The 21,769-nt window shown below is 40.0% G+C and overlaps 1 protein-coding gene across 1 annotated transcript in view; it reads left to right on the forward strand.

Annotated features, from left to right (window-relative positions):
• TTBK2 (tau tubulin kinase 2) overlaps window positions 1-21,769 on the forward strand; it is a 106,489-nt gene that overhangs the window by 71,874 nt on the left and 12,846 nt on the right. The window contains exons 10-14 of the mRNA XM_030452582.1: window positions 2,084-2,241; window positions 3,802-4,018; window positions 8,133-8,344; window positions 10,319-10,916; window positions 16,454-16,699. Of these exons, the coding sequence (XP_030308442.1) occupies window positions 2,084-2,241; window positions 3,802-4,018; window positions 8,133-8,344; window positions 10,319-10,916; window positions 16,454-16,699 (1,431 nt within the window). The remainder of the gene's footprint in view (window positions 1-2,083; window positions 2,242-3,801; window positions 4,019-8,132; window positions 8,345-10,318; window positions 10,917-16,453; window positions 16,700-21,769) is intronic.

Genomic DNA, 21,769 nt, shown 5'->3' on the forward strand with positions numbered 1-21,769 from the left:
TATGACAGAGATCCCTGGAAAACAAGTCCTTCTTCTTTGTTTGAGAGTGTATTGCCTGCTGAAATGAGCAGCCTCAGCTCAGTGATATGATAGGTAGTGAGATGATGAGCTATAGAGTATGTCTAACTCTGCATTGACCCATGGTTTAACAATAAGATAAAACTTTGTTCTGTAACAGTGTGTGGAAAGCAGCAGAGTAGTCAGAAAACGCAAGGAGGGAGAGACAAGGTTTGTTTCAGGCTTACAAACTGCAGAAGTTGAACTGATCTACAATCACACCATGACAAACGTGTGGCCTTCCCTCTGGCTCCTAGAAACACACATTCCTGTCAGCTTCCCACTTGCCTTACCTGTCTGCCACAGTGCATTTGTTCCTAACTCAGCAAAACCAGAAGGAATGGGTTTCTGCTGGTGTGCAAGCTGAATTGGTTCAACTGAATAAATAAATCTTTCTGACTGATTCTGGAATTGTAACTTTGATAAGAATTTGATAAGAAACTTTGATTCCTGTCCTTTACTTGGTAAGATTAACAGGGAAATCAAGATACATAAGATTCAAAATAAGAACTAAAAATCTCAACAGATAACTAATGTAAGCGAATGTCTCTAAATGTCCTGGTATGTTTTACTGTGCATTTGTAAGAAAAAAAATATCTATTTTTGTGCAATAATTTGAATGAAAAAGGATTTTGCATTCAGACCTCACCTGGAGTACCATGTCCAGTTCTGGAGCCCCTGTGACAGGAAAGACATGGACAGGCTGGAGCTTGTCCAGAGAAGGGGCACGAGGATGATCAGAGGGCTGGAGCACCTCTGCTATGAGGAGAGACTGAGAGAGTTGGGGTTGTTCAGTCTGGAGAGGAGAAGGCTCTGAGGAGACCTTATTGCAGCCTTCCAGTATCTGAAGGGGGCTACAAGAAAGCTGGGGAGGGACTTTTTAGGCTGTCAGTAGTAATAGGATATGGGGGAATGGATTCAAACTACAGGAGGGGAGATTTAGGTTGGTTATTAGTCCTTCACCATGAGGGTGGTGAGACACTGGCACAGTTTGTCCAGGTTGGTGCTGGATGCCTTATCCCTGGAAGTGTACAAGGCCAGGTTGGACAGGGCTTTGAGCAACCTGATCTAGTGGGAGTTTACAGTCTAAAAAGTTCATGTCATAGGCCCAGAATCCATGTTTGATTTCATTGTGTCAAGTATTACTTTATTCAGATATTTATGCTTATGTTGCCTCCTCCTCCTGCTATCATCAAACATTTGAGTTTGTATTTGCATTCTAGAAGAAGATTTAATGGAGAATGACCTTAGAAATGACTTTAGAGAAACTGCTTAAGGTTTACAGGAAGAGGAGGATAGAGGAGAGAATGTACTGCACAGAGGGTGAGCTGTGGCTTTGTCCAGTTATGGAGGATTTAGGAACTGACTGTGGTAGACTGGCACACCAGAGGTTCTAGAGAGAAGGGATAAAATGCATACAACCACTTTATACAAGAATATTTTCATGTGCCTGGACTGGAAGATAGAATGAAAACTAGAATTTTAGCTTTTAGGAAATAAAAAGGATTGTTTTCAGAAATACAGTACTAGCTGATGTGATAAGGGTGCAGCCTTCCCACTTGTGACTAGAATGAGACTCAGGACTTTTTCACAGGGAGAGGAAAATAAATGCAGTTTCTTCTGTCATGGACACAAGTTGTTCTAAATGCTTTTTCATAGCATAAAACAAGGATAGAAAGCTTCCAGTGTGGTATTTTCTCTGGGATGAAGGTCATAGTAGAGGTCCATAGTTCTGAATGATAGAAGTATCCTTCCTTACATACTTCTCATTGATTTCCTTGATTTCTAATGGTGTTATTGAATATATTCTTTTTCCTTCCTCTGCTAGAGAGCCACTGGATGCTATTCTCCAGCAATGTAGAAATAGCTAATGAGAAAGGGCATGAGAAATAGCTAATATAAAGAACTTTTTTTTTAAATTGTCATCAAAATCTTGGAGATATTCAAGTATTACAGAAGGTTGTTTCTTAATCACTTGTTCTATTAGCAGAAAATGAAGCTTATTAACTTTTCCCTTCATTTTTAGCTTCTCATGTCTGTGTTTGAAAACAGCATGAAAACGTTTGGGGTTATTGAAAGTGACCCTTTTGACTGGGAGAAGAGTGGAACAGATGGCTCTCTGACAACAACAACAACTTCAACTACACCTCAGTTGCACACTCGTCTTACTCCAGCTGCAATTGGGTACGTATGCACATTGTGGTCACTTAAAAAGCAGTCACAGAGGACCAAAGAGAAAATATTTCCATAATTCAGATTTTTCTACAGACTGTTGAATAAATAGAGGAATGGAGGTTTGGGAGCATTTGGAGTATTACCCTGCTTAGGGTTCCCATTTATACTCTCTTGAAAGATCAGAGCTGTGGTCCTAAATTTATAGCAATAAAAATTGTAGCTCAGGAAATTGCATGTAAAGTTGCTGCTCCATCCTTTGGTAGATCATATTCTGTGAAATAAATGATGTGTCCTGAGTTTAACTGATGGGAAATAAACCCATTGTTTTCTGTAAGCTTGGAATAAACCTCTAGTTCCAATTTTATTATAATTTTGAAAAATGAAGGGATCTTTACAGAAAATTTGGAAATAGATTTTGCTCATGTCTAAAATATTAATGTGGTCTTTGAGACCTTCTGTAATTGAGTAAGTTGGATGGCATCTGATGTTGAATAATAGCCATAGTCATCTGAGGGTACTGGAGAATGTAAGAGGTGTTTTGGAGAATATAAGAGTTGTTTATGGGTGTGGAGGAAGACCTTGTGCCTCTTTTAGGTCTTGAATAGATCAACTTTTAATCTGAGAGTCACAGAGGTTATGATGAGGGAGCTTTCACAATGCAGTAAGGCTGAAAAGGATTTCATGTAAAATATATTGAATTCCCAGTATTTAAAAGTGATTTTTAAAGGCATTAAACTAAATGTCAGTCAAGATGTTAACTGGTGTTAATATTTTGTAGGTGTACAGTGTACACTATGGTTCACACTGATGTTAACATAGGGTTCAGTCCCACTGTTGCTCTGGAGTTAACAGTTTTTGTGGCTGTACAGAAATGACTTCTAAATGACATTCTGACTGTTCAGTTTTTCAAAATACCATTGCTTCAGTTTCAGATACCACACTAAGCCTTAGTCCTACTTAGCCCCAAGTCAATGGCACTACAGTACTTTAATTAAAATGTAATATCTTGTTAGCATTATGGTTATGTTTTAATAATCAGTAATGGGACCAAATAGCACTTTGATATGAGGAGTGATTAAACTACACTTAGTTTGCTGAATGCTCTCTATTCATCATACAGTATGTTCTGTTATCCTACCAAATTTGGGGGAAAAGGAAAATATATTATGGAAGTCTCCATTCATTTTTTTTGAATAGAAAAATATATGTAGATGAGCTGGGAGCAAAGTTGAGCCTGAACATGATCACTAGCACATCTCAGAAGTTACTTTGAAAATTGTAATAACCCCCAGCTTTTAAGTGATTGGGTTTTCATTTTTATCTTTTGTTATATGCCTAAACTTAAGAAACATAAATTAATAAAGCCAAGAAATAGGGGGTTTATATTAAATAACTTACAGTTAAATTACAATTTAATTTTCTGCAGAAGAATGCTTTTGCTTGTGATGGTTTTTTTTCTTTCTTTCAATAAAGTAGAAAATAATTCTGAGTAGAAAATAACTTTAAGAAAACATGTTAGAGTATCAACTTTTTTACCTTTCTGATTTTTTTTTTAAACTACTTTTGTAGAATTGCCAATGCCACTCCTATCCCAGGAGATCTGCTGCGAGAAAACACAGATGAAGTGTTTCCTGATGAACAGCTCAGTGATGGAGAGAATGGTATTCCAGTTGGTGTCTCACCAGAGAAATTACCTGGCTCCCCTGGCCATCAGCGTCCTCAGGAAAGAGATGTTTGGGAAGAAATGGATGCAAACAGGAACAAAATAAAACTTGGGATCTGTAAGGTACTGAACTGGATTGTGAAGACCATCTTTGTACAGCTCCTCGTCTCATAGAGCACAGGAGATATAATTAATAATGCAGTCTTGCTAATATTGATTAGGCAGAGTGGTCTAAGACAACAAGATGTATGGTAGAGCTAACACGTTTTATTAGAGTGATTTATGTACTGGAACAAGCAGACAAGCTTTTGAGCCTTGTGACACTTTATCAGGTCTTTATGATGATGAATAGTAGATTGCTAATAATTTGAGATTCTTTGCACTTTCTTCACACTCATTTTCTTCAGTCATGATTTTGATCCTTGCTCACTGAGTGAAACCAAAGCAAATTTCTTGCATCTTGCATGTGTCAAGTTAGAGACTAAACAGACGAGGAACAGTTTAATGTTATTCTTCAAATGACAGATTGGCAGTGTGATTGGCAGCATCTGTTTATTTCACTTGATATTTTCTGTGAAGATACAGTACCTTTGTACTGATCCAGTGCTGCTTAATTTTAAAAAGTGGTCTCTCAGAAGTGGTTCCTGTTTCCCTTGCTTACAATCACAACATTTCATATTCAGACAAATGTAGCCTTGTTTCTTGACCTAAAAATCACAGAATCATCTGAGTTAGAATGGACCTCATCTAGTCTAACTCTCCCACTACAGCAGGATCCCCTAGAGCACGTTACACAGGCCTGCATGCAGGTGGGTTTTGAATACCTCCAGAGAAGGGAACTCCACAACCTCCCTGGGCAGCCTGTTCACCCTCATAGTAAAGAGTAAAGTAGTAGTAAAGAATTTTTTCTTGTATTTAAATGAAACTCCCTATGTTCCAGCTTGTGCCTGTTGCCCCCAGTCCTGTCACTGGCAACTACTGAGAAGAGTCCAGCTCTATCTTCCTTGCACCCACCCTTTAGATACTTGTACCCATTTACAAGGTCTCCCCTTAGCCTTCTCTTCAGGCTAAAGAGTCCCAGCTCTCTCAGCCTTTCCTCATAAGAGAGATGCTCCAATCCACCAGTAGTCTTTGTTGCTCTCTGCTCTCCAGTCTCTCCTGAACTCCTCATCTCTCCTGAACTGGGGATCCCAGAACTTGATGCAGTATTCCAGCTGTGGCCTCACCAGGGCAGAGGAGAGAGGGAGAGATTGACCTCCTGTCATGGTTTAACACTGGGCCAGCAATCAACTGACTGATGGATGTTCTCTATTAATCCCTCTCCCCTCCCTGATAAAGAAGGAGAAAGAATAAGGGAGAGAGACTTACGGGTTGGAAACTAAACTACACAGCTTTAATAAAACAATAATGATAAAAATTATTAAATGTATACAAATACACAGAAAAATGATATCAGGTTCCTCCCTCTTTCTCCCAGTAATGCTCACATCATTCCTAAGGATGCAGGGCAGCCCTGGGAAAGGCCAGGCTGGACTCCTGGAGTCAGCAGCAGTTGGGAGCTGGAGACAGGAACACACAGACTCAAGCTGATATGGATCAGGACCACAGGCAGGTGAACAGATGGAATCCTCCCAGGATGCTGAAGCAAACAGGGACAGGTGAAGAAGGACAAAGCCAAAGGGCCAAATGAAGAAGGCAGAAGAAGGGGCTTGACCTTTGTGATCCCTCAAATTTATACCAAGTATGACATGTATGGGATGGAATATTCTGGTCAATTTTGATCATTTATCTTGTCTGCTCCTCCCTAAAGAAGGGTTGCAGGTGTGACCTCTTTACTCCTTTTCTCTTTCCAGAGCACAAGATGTTCCTCAGAACTGAGCAGTGTCCTTGGTTCTGCATAACATTCTCTGTAACTATAAACATTGTTAGCAGTCCCAGAAGCAGGCACTGACTGAGAAACATGCTGTTAATTTCAGCAAGTACAGCTATGTGGAGGAGACTTAGCTGAAAGAAAAATGACAAGACAGAAAATTAACTTTACCCTGGCCCAAACCAGGACACCTCCCCAGACCTACTGGCCACGCTCTTCTTTATGCAGCCCAGGATTCCATTGGCCTTCCTGACAGCAAGGGCACATTGCTGGCTCATGGATAATTTACTATCTATCTGGATCCCCAGAGCCTTAGAATCGTAGAATTGGCTGGGTTGGAAGGGGCCTCAGAGATCATCAAGTCCAACCCTTGATCCACTCCCGCTGCAGTTCCCAGCCCATGGCACTGAGTGCCACATCCAGGCTCTTTTGAAATATCTCCAGACACGGAGAATCCACTACTTCCCTGGGCAGCCCATTCCAATGTCTGATCACCCTCTCCGTAAAGAAATTCTTTCTAATATCCAACCTAAACCTCCCCTGGCACAACTTGAGACCCTGCCCTCTTGTCTTGTTGAAAGTCGTTTGGCAAAAGAGACCAACCCCCCCCTGGCTCCAACCTCCTTTCAGGGAGTTGTAGAGAGTGATGAGGTCTCCCCTGAGCCTCCTCTTCTTTAGGCTGAACACCCCCAGATCCCTCAGCCTCTCCTCATAGGATCTGTGCTGGATCCCTTCACCAGCCTGGTTGCCTCCTTTGGACCTGCTCCAGCACCTCAATCTCCTTCCTGAGCTGAGGGGCCCAGAACTGGACACAGGACTCGAGGTGTGGCCTCACCAGCGCTCACCTTCTCCACCACCAATTGCATCAAGAAGTTATTATCAGTGCACTGGAGGAACCTCCTGGACTGTGAATGGCTGCAGAGGAGGCCTTTCAGCAAATATGAGTAGTTAAAGCCTCCCCAGAGAACCAGGGCCTGTGATCATGAGGCTGCTACCAGCTGCCTGTAGAAGACCTCCATCAACTTCTTGATTCTGATCAGGTGGCCTGTAATAGTCACCCACCACAGTATCCCCCACATTAGCCTGCCCCTTAATTCTCACTCACAGACTCTCAACTTTCTCCTCATCTATCCCTGGACAGAAGTCAATACATTCAAGTTGCTCTCTTACCTAAAGAGCAGCTCCCCCACCTCGCCTTGCTACCCTCTCTTTCCTAAAAGGGACATAACTGTCCATGACCACATTCCAGTCATGTGAGCTGTCCCACCGTGTCTCTGAAAGCGCCCCTAGATAACAGCCTCTTGACTTTACATCTCCCAGTTCCTCCTGTTTATTCCCCATACTGTGTGCATTTGTGTACAGGCATTTCAGGTTGTGAGCTGAGCGTGCTGACCCCACCCTAGGGGGATGGGAGTCCTTCTGGTCTACATTCAGACTGTCACTGAGACACTGGCACAAACCCAGCTACACCTCCTTTATTACCAGTTCCCACCTCGAGTGGGATGGCAGATTGAAGGCCATCTTTAGGCTCATCCTTAGTGAGCCTGGTTTTATCCCCTTTCCTCTTTGAATCTAGTTCATAAGATGTCAACAAAGTGCTTTGAACATCAAGAGGGATGTGGTACTGAAATGTTCCTTAGCTAGGAGAACTGTCAAGGTTTGAGGCAGGTATTTGTTGTTTGCTAGAAAAAAATATATTGTGGGAAACAATAAGGCATAGTGCCTATTTTCAAATGTACTTATTAGTTTGTTTGTTCTTTACCAAAGAGGGAGAGAGGAGATTGTTGTGTTTTAAACAAAGGCAATTTTTCTTAGTTATACCTGTTGAAATTAAGGATGGTCATGATTTCACAGCTCTAAATCATGTCCATTGGGTATACAGAATGGAATGCAGTTGAGCTAAAACATAGTTGTAAGTCACAGAAATATCTGGTAGATTTAGTGTAGAACAGTGTTATATGCAGCAGAGAATCAAAGACAGCTTGGAAGCCAACCTCTCTTTAATGAGAGCACTTTACTGCAAAGCAGACTGAAGATGCTACCAAGTGCTGGGTTGCAGATTATTATTAAATATCAGAGTTAGCTGTAAAACATCAGAGTAAATTTAAGTATATTATTGGGGTTTCAAGACTCCTGTTCTCAGACCTACCAAGCACTAGTATATTACTAGTATTTAGTCTGTGCTGGAGAGTGTATCTAAACTAACTTAACTATGGCATGAACATAAGGCCCATCCCAAATACAGATTAGTTTAACACAGGCTAAAAGCCTGGATGGTGTTCACCATCTGTGAATACCATGTATACCTTGTCTTCCTCTGTTTTGCCACTCCTAGTGAGTCACATTTTTACTTTACTTTTTGCACAGGCTGCCACAGAGGAAGAGAACAGCCATGGGCCAGTGAATGGAATGCTCAATGCACCAAGTCTCGGATCTCCAATCCGTGTTCGCTCGGAGACCACCCAGCCAGACAGAGATGCCCCACTGGTGCGAAAGTTACGTTCAATTCACAGCTTTGAGTTGGAGAAACATCTCACGTTGGAGCCAAAGCCAGACACTGATAAATTTCTTGAGACCTGGTAAAGAAATAATTTATTTTTTCTAATGCTTATATCTTTACAGTGTATGTAGTAAAGACACTCTTGTATTTCTTCCATTGTGCGAAGAGCTGAGAGTGGAGTTGCTGAGTTATGACTATGCAAGCTACAGCCAAGTATATACTATGTTCATAACATTGATTTATTAATGGATTTCACCACTTGGCAGCTTCTTTAAAAAATGGTTAGGACTAGTACACAGTTAAAGTTGGGCTTCCACATTTGAGAACTTATTTCAAGGCCTAGTGATGTAACCCTCATGTCTATTAGCTTTTTTCCTTCAGTGGGATACTCATGACAATCAGTACAACTCATCTGAAATAAGAATTATGACATCAGGTGCTGAACAGAGTTAACATGGGATTAGATTATATGACATGAGAAGTATAGTTTACAAGAAGTGGAGTTATGAAGTAAAATTAAAAATATACCTGCACACAGCAGATTTAGTTATGCCTAAAGGTATCGCACTGACATAAAAAAATCGTGATACAAGACAGGTCTTAAATTAGAATTTGGTGTCTAGGACAGTTGGCCACTGTCAGCTGGCTGCCAGCAATTGGCCACCAGACATATCAACGCTGGGCAGCTGGCAGGTAGTGTTCACTCACACTGTTCTCCCTCTCCTTCCCTCCATCTACCCAAAGTGACACTGCACGGTCACTTCCCCCACGCCACTTCTCCCCTTTGCCCAGCACTCCGCTGCCATTTCTCCCAACCATGTATGCTGGTCAGAGTTTTAATTCTTGTATTTCAAAACATCAAGGCTCAGATAACACAACAGCAGGCTCTCCCACCAGGCAGTGTTCAGTGTCCCTCCCCTGCCCTGCTATTTGACCCCCTCCTCCTTCCCCTAACGTGACCTGTACTGCAGGCAGGGCAGGAATGAATGGCAGTCCCCCTCCACTTCCTGTGAGGTACTGCTTGCTACCAGGTATTCAGGGCTTCCAGAGATGCCACACGGAGCTCCTGCTGATGTTCAAGAGCTTTGTGGAGCTTGCTGGGTGTGAGGGGAAGCAGCAGCTCAGTGCTGCATGGAAGGGAGGATCAGCGCTGCAGTGCTGCGCAGAGGGGAGGAGAGGCAGCACAGTTCCACTGGGAAGGGGAGAAGGAATGGCATGGTGCTGCATGGAGGGGGGAAGAGAAGGTGTGGTGCTGCAGGGAGGAGAGAAGAGGAGGTGTGATGCTGCATGGAGGAGAGAAGAGGAGGTGTGATGCTGCATGGAGGAGAGAAGAGGAGGTGTGGTGCCTCTGAGTGAGCACCAGCTGGCAGCCACTTGTCCTGCCAGGGAGTCAGCAGTGTTGAATTGTCTGGCACCCAGATGGCAGCAGCTAATGGTCCCCATCCTGGAATTTGAAGGTAGAGACAGATGTGTAAGAACAGACTCAGTTTCCTAGGAGTAGAAAGAATATGGGGAGGAAGGACACAGTGAAATTGCACTGAAAGGCAGAGGCTGAGTGGGGACAGTAGAAGACAGCTGAGATCCTGACAGTGGATAAAACCTTCTCAATACATCATAGGAGGGATAGGAATTAAAATTTGATTGATGAAGTAAGTTATGCAAAGCATGAATAAGGAATCAGTCCAGACAATCAATAGCATTCTTATTGAAAGCATCTACTAATTGCTGCTGGAGATGTCTGTTCTGCTTTGAGCCTCTGCTTTGTGGTGTGAATTAATAATATCTAGCTATAACCTCACCACTGAGTTGGTGTCCAGTCACAAGTATCCCTTTACAATACAGTATCATACACTATGTGTACAGTTATGTGTTGATTTCTAGGAGTGTTTACTTTTACTTGACATCAGAGTTATTTTTCTCAAATTGTAGATCCTTCAGCCATTGTAGATTGTTCTAAAATGTGACCATTTTTTTTAATATAAATCTAGATTTTCCTCTACTGAAAAAATGCAAATGTACCTTACATTATTTAACTAATTCTTCTTTTCTTAAGTTTGGAGAAGATGCAAAAGGACTTGAAGGCTGCAGCAGAGACTCCTGTTGCTGCTGTTTCTCCTCTTTCTCAGAAGAAAACTATTCCAGCTCCTGCCCGCATGGACCACGTTTGGCACTATGATGAAGAGTATCTGCCAGATGCCTCGAAGCCGGTGTCAGCCAGTTCTCCAGAACACGTTGATGGGGTTATTAGCAATGGATTTGTAGCTGTCAACTTAAACTCCTGCAGGCAGGAGGTTGATTCTAAGGAATGGGTGATAATAGATAAGGAACGGGACTTGCAGGACTTCAGGACAAATGAGGCTTTAGGGCACAAAACTACTGGAAGTCCCTCAGATGAAGAGCCGGAGGTACTACAAGTTCTGGAGGGTTCCCCTCCAGAAGAGCAGTCCAGACAGGGTGGCTGGGCAGGAAACAGTGTCAATGCAAAGAACCAAACCTCAGGGGTGGAGTTTGTTCTAGCAACAGAGTGTCATCCTGCTGTTTCTGAACAACTTACAGATAAATTGGACCTTCTGTCCGGAGCTGCTGGGCAGCTTCTTGCAGCCACTCCTACAAGTCCTATGGAAGCTCAAGCAGAAGGAGCACTCACTCCGGTAAGAGAAATGGTCACTGTTTTATTGAACATCTGTTTATTCAGAGTTATATGATGATATAGTAAGGGAAAAGGTAGTGAGTAAAATACTCTAGTGTAGCAGAATTCCTGGTTTTATCAGATAGGAGGCTTGATTCTTGAGGAATTACATTCCGTGTTCTGAGTGTTTACATTGTCCTGCAAAAGAACTGCAGGTGTGATGCACAGAACTGCCCTCAGTAAAAAAATAAGTAATAACACATATATACATTAAGAAGTTCCTTATGCAGTGATTCCTAATCAATGAGATACATATGCAAATATATAGAGGTATTTTGTTTGGGCTTTGTTTTGTTTTGAATTCCCTGTGCTTCTTCCTGTTTCTTCTGAAATTTCTAATCGTATTTAGGTAAAAAAATCCTTTGGTTTCTTCAGTTGCTGCTTCTCACTTCCAAGATAATTTTGCAGCTACTTCTTTGCTCCCAATGTTTTCCCTTCACTAAGACAGATTGCTTTGCTTCCATTGCAACCCCTGTTTTTTGTTTTTCTCCATCTTGCTTACAGAATTCTCATTTGCACAATTTTGGGACATTTACTCTTTTCTCCTCTGTCGTTGATTCAAAACTACAACTTCTTTGACTTTAATTAGGGATGAAGCAAGATTAATGTTCAATTTATTATGAACCTGCTCTAGTTTTATGTCTCCACTTTTTTTTCAGTAGATATTATATCATATATGCTATAAAGAACAGTTCTTTCAAGCTCCTTGGAGTCAAGAAACGTGGCTATAACTCTGTCTCACTTATCCCCACTGTTTTTGAACATTACAAGCCAGCTCATTAAAAGAAGTTCTTATCACCAAGAACTCATTTATTATACCATGTGGGATATCCTTTCTGGTAAAAAGGAGCTACATAATGTAGTTAACTGTAGCTGTACAGTAAAATTGCAAATATATCTAAGTTCTAATGGAAAAGGCAAGATTGTATCTTTCATATGAGGTTATAGTTTGAAACCATACTTTGTGAATTATGTAGTTTATAGAAGATTCATTTTGCATGGTTCAAAATACAGAACTGTGTTAAACTACAGAAGGTTTTGAGATTGAAGTGTTAGTTGCATGAAAGAATATTTGATGAGCTAGAAACTCTTAAAAATGAAGAACTAATTTAAATCACTCCATCATTTACAGTTGTTCAGTTTTAGTGTTTAAATGTTAGTTTTAGTAAAACAGACAAGAAAGAGCAACATTTAGATCTGTACAAAATATGAATTATCAGGTATTTTTATTTCAGAAGCCATTAAAAACCAGCTTGTAATATTGTGTCCAAATGCACTATCCTGCTTTACACAAACTTGTGTCTTTTTGGGAAAATAGCTGTTTTACTGAAAACTGAAGGTAGAGGTCATACAAATGTTGTGTACTACATAAACAAATAATACACAATATTTTTATGTAGAAAGGAACACATTTCTGTGCATGGGAGTAGGAGTAGTTATGTACAAGGTCAGTTCATTGGAAGAAATACTGGTTGAAGTAGACACTGGGGTGACATTATATTTTAGTTTGGCTTTGCAAGCAGGTAAGGCATAATTGTCCTAAAAAATAGTGTAAATTAATATGGTTTTTATTATCCTGTAAGGGCAAGTAGTGCTGTGAGGGCAGGATGAATGGCAGGAAGGAACTTGAAGGTGAATCACATAGAACTGAAAATATAAACTGAACTCAGAATAAAGAAAATTGTATTATTTGGCTGATTTAGAAACTGGGAACAGTATGTGTCTGTTCCAACTGTCATGGCAATTTGTGGTAATCTTCCATCTATTTCATTAGTCCTTGAAAGCCAAGAGTGGCACAGGAGAATGCTTGGGTAAGAGTTTTCTTTCTGTCTTTCATTGATGGTATTCCACTTTAGAAAAGATAAAGTTTTCCTGAGATGGTACCAAACACCAGCCATTCTTATAGGTGAGTATCTAGTCACTTCACAGGAATACAGTATATATATATATATATGCCTCCTCATACAATAGCCCTCTCTATTCCAGAGTCCTTAGGACCTCAGGGAGCTGTTTGGTAGAGTTTCTTCTTCAAAGCATTTGCCCACCTGGAACTGGGATCCTTGTTTGTGGATCAGATGTTCTTGTCCTTTAGTAATTTTATCCAGGTACCATCTTCCTGACAATATAAATAATGGAAAAAGGGTCATATATTACTTGTCTGCTGATTTAATTATATTGCAGCACTTCCTAAGAGCAGTCTTTGGAGAATGTGAGTTTAGGACCATAAATCAAATTACTTAAGTGCTACTAAGAGAGGTTAAAATGGATATTGAAATTATATCAGTATAATAGTTTAACATAATTTCTGAAAAAAACTCATTTCAAATGGCTTGAAACCCTAGGACACGTCAGGAATCATGGTTATCATCCTTATGAATGTGCCTTTCATATGGATTTCTAGTGACCTGCTTGAGTATCACTTAGGAAAAAGTATGTTATGTTCTTTGACTTTATTCTGTTAGGTTTGTTAAATACACAAGCAGTTACTTGAGCAGTGAATGAATAAATGAGCTTTCCTGGTTTATGTATTTTTTTATTTTTCCTTTTTTCTTTGATAATTCTTTATTATTATTGCTTTATTTGGGGGGGGGGCTTTATTGCTCACTATTTAAGTAGTAAGTAGTAGCAAGGATGTTTCTGTATAAAAAAACCAAAGGTTCATGTATTCACCCATAATCTTATTTTCTCCTGAAGGAAAGAAACTGATGGTCTGCAGGTCTCCATTTGTAGATAAATGTTCTTCCTGAAGCTGTGTGCATACACAGACTTCCTCTAATTGATGAGAGTATAATTTCTTACCTGTTTCACACCCCATCAGCATTGTAATAAGAATGTAAAGTTGTAGCAGTTCAGGAAGGAAAACTGAACTAAAAAAATAAAAGTTACTGATTTTGAGATGAGCAAGTTTCAGGCATTAAAAGTTGCAGCACATTATGCTATCTGCAATGGCAAAAACCTGCAGATAAGAGAACTAATTTTCATGTCATCAGTCATGGTTTTCCAGTTGCAATACCATCAAATACCAGTTTGATGTGGCACAGTCGTGGGCACATGGTCACATTTCTGTTGAAACTCTTCAGAGAATGCTAGGATATATATGCTGATTTTATGCTTCCATAATGGTTTTATGTTGATTATGGCTGCAGGAGAACAGACAGTACCTGGTTTGCTGTAACATCTTCTGATATGAACTTAATCTGTCAAAAGAATTTGAACTCTGACCTAGACTAATGGTGAATTCATACTGGAGCAGAGCTTTGCATCAAACTGCTTCAGTTTTCTTTTCCTTGATCTGGTACTAAGAGCCTAAAGCTGGAATCACTGTGTTGTTGAACCATGGCCTCATCAGTTTCCTGTGGTTTTATTGCATTGCATACATAGAGTGCATGCATGAATTTTTAAACATATTTTAGTCAAGAATGTGTTTCAGCAAAGAAATAATGTTGAAGTACTTGAATATATAACAGCTAATTCCATTTTCATCTTCAGTTTAGATTAAACAGCAGTTTGCTCTGCTCACATTTGGTTGACATCATAACACCATGTATATAGATATGTGCATGACCACAGAAGATGTTTATGTGAATCTATTTATCTTTATTATTTAGACACAATACTGAAATTAGCATTTTATAGATTGAGGTGCAATTGTTTTCATCAAAAAACTGTTCTTAAATTTCCGTTTATTTTTGAGCTCCAAGTTGTTTAATTTTTCATTTAATTTTCTGTCCTCAGTTCAGGACAGAAAGCTCACCAGCTTCTATGAGGCACTGGAAATACTTTTCTTTTTTTTTTTCCAGTTGAGGGACAGCTGTGTGTTATGCAAACTGAAGCCTTAGGATTGACACAATTGAAAATACCTTTTCCTTTGAAACTGAGGCCGCACCTGGAGTATTGTGTCCAGTTCTGGGCCCCTCAGTTCAAGAAGGACAGGGAAGTGCTTGAAAGAGTCCAGCGCAGAGCTACTAAGATGATTAAGGGAGTGGAACATCTCCCTTATGAGGAAAGGCTGAGGGAGCTGGGTCTCTTTAGTTTGGAGAAAAGGAGACTGAGGGGTGACCTCATCAATGTTTTCAAACATGTAAGGGGTGAGTGTCAGGGAGATGGAGTTAGGCTCTTCTCAGTGGTGACCAGTGATAGGACAAGGGGTAATGGGTGTAAATTGGAGCACAGGAGGTTCAAGTTGAATATCTGGAAAAATTTTTTTCCTGTAAGGGTGACAGAGCCCTGGAACAGGCTGCCCAGGGGGGTCGTGGAGTCTCCTTCACTGGAGACATTCAAAACCCACCTGGACACGTTCCTATGCGAAGTGCTCTAGGTGGCCCTGCTCTGGCAGGGGGGGTTGGACTAGATGATCTTTCGAGGTCCCTTCCAACCCCAAGGATGCTATGATTCTATGATTCTATGAATAGTTCTGCTCTGTTTCCAAGGAGTATGGGTTAGAATTGCAAATACTGTAGTGAGAGACAGAAAATGGCCATTGTGAAGCTTGAAAAATATTTCTATATAAAATCATAGAATCATAGAATTGGCTGGGTTGGAAGGGACCTCAGGGATCATCGAGTCCAATCCTTGAACCACCCCTACTCCCCATGGTTTTATCTAAATACACTGGGAACAAATAATTGCAAATTGTATATAGCAATCTCATTACAGGCATTTAGATGTCACCATCAAATGTTTATCCATGCACTGGAAAAGGTCTTGCAAAGAATGAGTTATTTCAGAGATATGTCAAAGGTATAGGTTTAATAGAATCCCCAATAACCATTTTGATAATGTACTTTCTCTAAAATTATTTCTTCAGAACACTTTCACTTTACAGGTCCTCTTCTCTGTGTTGTGTTTTGTTTTCTCTTTTCTAAATGCTTGAGTGATGTAGTTCAAGATTAAGCAGTTGTTCATGGAATCTCCAGGGCAGTGTATCCTTCTGGTTCAATCCCATATTTGGGAAATATCATCAAAATCATTAAGTACAGATCTTACTGATTAATCCTGTCAGGTAAAGTTATTTATTTATATACACTGCTATAGCCACAGTGCTACAGTCACATTTTTAAAGCCTGCAATGTGTGTATATTCTAAAAATAGTCATCTCAGGAAAAAAAACTGTGCCTGCAGGGATGTGCTGAGCATTTGCAAGGACCAGTTAACAATCAAGTAGCTTGTGTACACAATGTTCTTGGAACAGACTGTGTTAGTTTATTAAACTTGCCCAAGGTTGTCACTGACTGAATGGATGAAGGTTACAGCCAGCTAGAGAGAGGATTTTTATGCTGCATTTGCTACTTTTTATTTTGATGCTGCATTTTTAAAGAATTGATGGGAAATGTGAGGATTAAACTTAAGATACCTCTTCAATTATCAGCTATTAGCCTGTGAGGGAGTTGTGAATATGGTTTTTTAGAAAAAACCACATATAGGCAAGATAAAAAAAATTTAAAAATATTGATTTTTTTTTAAAACCTTATTTTCTTCCCCACCATGTTGTTCTCACAGCTCAACTCATCTCATATGCTGCATTTCTCCACTCCAAGAATTTCAAGTCCCATCCTCCGCACCATGAGCCCTATCTATTTATCCATCCACTCGGACCCTCTGAAAGAGGTTGGTTTCCCAAGGAGTCAGTCAGCTGAGAGCCACTCCTCCTCCTCCTGCTCAACGGGGCGTAGGCAGCTTCCTGTCATTCCCTATGGCAACAAGTTCCCCCCTGTCATTCGCATCTCAAAAGCACAACTGCAGCAGGTGAATAAGCTTTGTCTTCAGAAAAGTGGCTGCTTCCTAGCAGTCATCTGCTGAGTTTCACGTTTTCAGTTGCTCTGCACAGTCTGGTTAAAGGCATATGCTGGTCATACTGCTATACACAACATCTTAAAGAATGTTTTGAAAGATCAGGTTAGGGAATAAGGATGGATTTTGTCCAGGAATTGGGTCAGGAATACTCTTTGAGGAAGATTGTCCCACTTAGAAAAGGTAAAATTAGAGACAGGAATACTTAATTAGCTGTTATTCAGGTTATGATCTGGAGCACTAAGCATCTCTGGATGTTCTGGAAGACAGGTTCACTTCCTCAGAGGGATTTTTTTCTTGAAAAAGGCAGGATTATAAAATCTGAAAAAACAGATTTTTGCTTCTTTCACAACTAGGATTAAAAGATTGATGTTTGTTTTGGTTTGGTTTTTTTAATGTATTCCTATAATCCATACCAGGTGGATTCTGAATTGGAAACTCATATTAAAATTTGGACTACCTTCAAGTATTTTAATGTGAGAGAGTGATACAGAGATAGTTGGTTGCAAATTTGGGAATGAAAAAATAATTAATTGTTTGACTGATTATGTCAAACAAAGGAAAGATGGAAATTATCTGGGATCAAAACTAATGGGAAAATGTCACTAGAGAAAGGGGACTTTATTAATCTTGTGCTCCCAGTTTCGTTTCAATATGAAAAAGATGAAGGCTTAGAATCATAATTGGAGGTAACCATAATTTTTGTATTAGTCACAAAAGATTTGCTAAGTAGCATAAGCTTACGTTGACTGGTAAAGCAGTATGACATAGCATTAATGCATAACATTGTAACATATCATCATCATTTTGCCATTAATATTTAATTTGGTTTATATTTTGTGTTGCCTTTTATCTACAATGTATTTTTTAGGGTACATATGTGCAAAACTCTTTCTTTTCCAGTGAAGATATTAAAAGCAATCTATCAGCACTATCTTATTTCAAACTCCTGTTGGACCAGTGGTGAGGGACAACGAGGCAAGTTAACTCATGTGCTCATATCAGCATTTTGTCTGTTAGCCCAAAAAGCAGTGGGTTTTCCTGCAACTCCTGACTGCTTTTTTATCTGACTATAAAAACTGTTTGCCCTGGGTATATGGCAACCAAGAGTTCCCCAATGTTCATTACTTAGAACCTGATGGGATATCAAAATACTGCATTATTCATCATGACTGACTAGGGGACTGACTATTCATCATGATTGGCTAGGGGAAAGGACTTAGGAGAAACTAACTTATTAAAAGTTAACTTCAGTGGTTTTCAGGAATATTTTCTATCCCAGGATGCAGGTTGGACTTTTAAATTTTTTTTCTTTTTTTCTTTTCTCTTTTGCCTGTACATCTCCAATTTAAATTTTCTGGTAAGAATGCATTGCAGGTATAATTAGCAAACTGGTCATAATACTCAAAGGAAGTAGGTTGGCACAGAGAGTCTTCTCTGGCTTCCTTAGTGCCCAACAAATGAATACAGCTGCAGCATCAATAGGGGCTGCAAAGTGGTGCTCTTTCTTGTCATATGAAAAAGAACTGGTGTTGTGCCAGCTGCTGCTACTGACTGGAGTGTGCATTATATAGAATCATAGAATTGTCTGGGTTGGAAGGGACCTCAGAGATCATTAAGTCCAACCCTTGATCCACTCCCCCCGTGGTTCCCAGCCCATGGCACTGAGTGCCACATCCAGGCTCTTTGGAAATATCTCCATACACAGAGAATCCACTACTTCCCTGGGCAGCCCATTCCAATGGCTGATCACCCTCTCCAGAAAGAAATTCTTTCTCATCTCCAACCTAAACCTCCCCTGGCACAACTTGAGACCCTGCCCTCTTGTCTTGTTGAGAGCTGCCTGGGAAAAGAGCCCAACCCCCCCCTGGCTCCAATCTCCTTTCAGGGAGTTGTAGAGAGTGATGAGGTCTCCCCTGAACCTCCTCTTCTCCAGCCTGAACACCCCCAGCTCCCTCAGCCTCTCCTCATAGGATCTGTGCTCGAGTCCCTTCACCAGCCTGGTTGCCTCCTTTGGACCTGCTCCAGCACCTCAATCTCCTTCCTGAACTGGGGGGCCCAGAACTGGACACAGGACTCAAGCTGTGGCCTCCCCAGGGCTGAGTACAGGGGCAGAGTCCCTTCCCTGGACCTGCTGGCCACGCTGTTCTGGATACAGGCCAGGATGCCATTGGCCTTCTTGGCCACCTGGGCACACTGCTGGCTCCTGTTCAGCTTCCTGATATGTACCCATCTCTTCTTTCCTTTGACCTGGGAAATCTATGACTGATGTGTTCCTTTCCAAGGTGTGATTGTGAAGAAAGTCCTGACTTTGTTGAGAATTTAACTTCCAGTTTTCATTTGCTGTGGAAACTACAAGCATGTGATTCTTCAGTTCATTCCAACAGTGAAAGGCTCCATGTGCTTTATGGCTTACTGAAGAGCTGAAATACTTTTGGAAGTCCTTCTCTTTCCTATAGTGCAGTAATGTTAGGTACACAGCAAGCTAGAAGTTACAGCAGCATGAAAGATGAAAATGCATGTTAGTAACATAAAGCTTTTCTCCAGTTAAGCATTAAAAAGGAATTTTGACATCATTTTATATTAGTCCATGTAAATATTTGGTTCTGAATGTATTTTTGTGGATTCCCCCCCTGTTTACAGTTTGGTTCAGCATTCATAACTAATGAATTGCAGAGGCCAGGGATATGTGCTTTTCAATTTAGTGTCATCTACTGAAAAGTTTAAAAAAAAAACTTTGTTCCTGGTATCAAGCAAAGGGATTTTTCTTTTGTTAAGTGAGGGTTCAGGAACTGTAACATAACTTCCTTTAGCTTGTTATCAGATAGAGGAGGTAATGAAATTTCTGTATATACTCTGCTCACTAGTGCAGAAAGTGGACAGGATACAGCTCTACCTCTGTTTGATAAAGAGAATTCTTCTCCAGCTCTACATATATAATGAAAGATAACTGGAGTATTTTGCTTCAGCCCTCCTTAGTTGTTCAACTTGCAGCATAATGAAGGAGTCTGGCAGCATTAGGGCTGACAAAAAAAGAGAAGTAATTATTTGACCTCAATCTGAAGAGTGTGTTTGGAGTGCTATTAGCATCCTTTTCCTCTATAGCCTGGTCAAATTGTACAGCAAATCCTCTGGAAACACCACCTTTTTCTTTTTTTCTGTGAGTTTTTCAGCCAGGTAAGTTCTCTGAACTCTGCTCATTAGACCAGTGCATGAAGTGTTTGTGGGAGATTAATGGAAAAGGTGATGTCAGGGTAGCAGCTACTGGCCTGGGCTGTGTATGAAAAGATTTGTTCATGTAGACATTGTCCTAAATGTGTAACTCTGTCTTTGGAAACAATTGGTGACCTCAGATTTTGTCCTTATGGTTTCTCAGTTCTAGTTCTTTAAAAAGAAAGTAAAAGCCTTGTCTAGCCACATCAGTCATCCTGAATACTTCCAAACTGGCTGCTATACAAAAGATTTAGTCCTTAAGAAAGGCCTTAACAATGACACAGTTTTCTGTGTCATTCTGACATATTTTATTTTTTTGATGTGCTTAATGAGACAGGGTACAAGGGGGGATAATTTTAACTTAATCAGTTTGTGGTTATTTATTATGTTAAGGAAGGATAATCTGTATGTCTCACGTTAAGGAATTGAAATCAGTTGGTTTATGCAAATGTTTTCTCATATCTCTTAATTTTCTCAAACTTCTACTTTACTGGAAGATGAAAAAAAATTAGTTTTATAGTTATATTCTTAGTTACAAAATGCTCTGAAATATTTTCAACAATATGCTATGGAAATACAAACCATCATATTCATATCCATATCCAAGATGAGATATAAAATCCTGATTCTAGTTGAAAAGTTTACCTTAATTTTTAATAAAATCCCGACCTGAGTTGAAAAATTTACCTTAATTTTTAAGCATCTCACTGGAATTGAGGGACCTATGGAAGAATAAGGTAAGACTGCCTGACATCTTCAAGGGGTATTTAGAGAAGATACATATCCCTTTTATTTGTCATTTTATTTTTGATGTTTTAGGTTTATGAGCTAGGAGAAGTGCATGTAAATGTTGTGATTTTTGGCAGTCTAAGTGAACTCATTTATTCTGCAATAGCAAGAGATCAATGTTTTTATTGGTATATTGGTATTCACATTTAACCATCCCTCTTATAACTACAGATAAACAAATGATACCCCAAATATGCTCCACTCTTCTTAAAGTGTTTTTTTTGTTTTAAATTAGTTTTGTCAGTGGCATTAACTTGAAGTTGTCATGCCTTAGAACTTAGCTAGTTAAAGCTCTCTTTCAGCATTTTACCTATCCATTAAAAATGCCAGGAAATGGATATATTTGTCCAAAATCCTTTTCAGAATACCAGTCTCAAGACATAGTACATCATAAGGTAGATGTGTTCCAGAAGGAAAATAGGGGAAAGCTTTTCTCTGTTCAGCAAGTCTTGTTTTTTACTGCTGCCTGCCTGGGTAAAACTGGCTGTAGCAAAAAGGGTTCTGGTTTCAGGATTTACAGAGAATTGTTGTCCCTCTCTGTTCTGTATCCTGATGGAAAATGTATTGAGTCAGCATGAGGCTTAAGGAAGCTTTTTCCCAAGAGGCTGCTAATACTGTTCACAGCACTGGGATTACTCAAGGTAGAAATTTCAGGGAGTTAGTTCAGCTCACAGCAACTGGAACTGTGAAGCTGGGAAAATTTGTTAGGTAGGGAAAATGGACAGAAGTTAAAGCACCTGGTTCATGGCAGGGTAGCTGTTAATAACTGTTAATCTTTCAATAAATTTGAGCCTGAAAATTAAGTTGCTGTGATGTTACAGCCTTTACTCATTAGCAGTGAAAGTGTCTGATAATGCTTATGACCAGATTCAAAGGCAAGCTCAGATTCAGAATTCTCACTGGTTTCAGCTGTTAATGTTACATCGTTTGCCTCTCAAGAAGCTATGATCACTGCTATAGTATCACTGCTTTCTTTGTTTGAAAGTTTCTCTGGAGGATGTAGATTTTTCATACAAACCCATA

Source organism: Calypte anna, chromosome 5A (assembly GCF_003957555.1).
Source record: "Calypte anna isolate BGI_N300 chromosome 5A, bCalAnn1_v1.p, whole genome shotgun sequence".
NCBI lineage: Eukaryota > Metazoa > Chordata > Aves > Apodiformes > Trochilidae > Calypte > Calypte anna.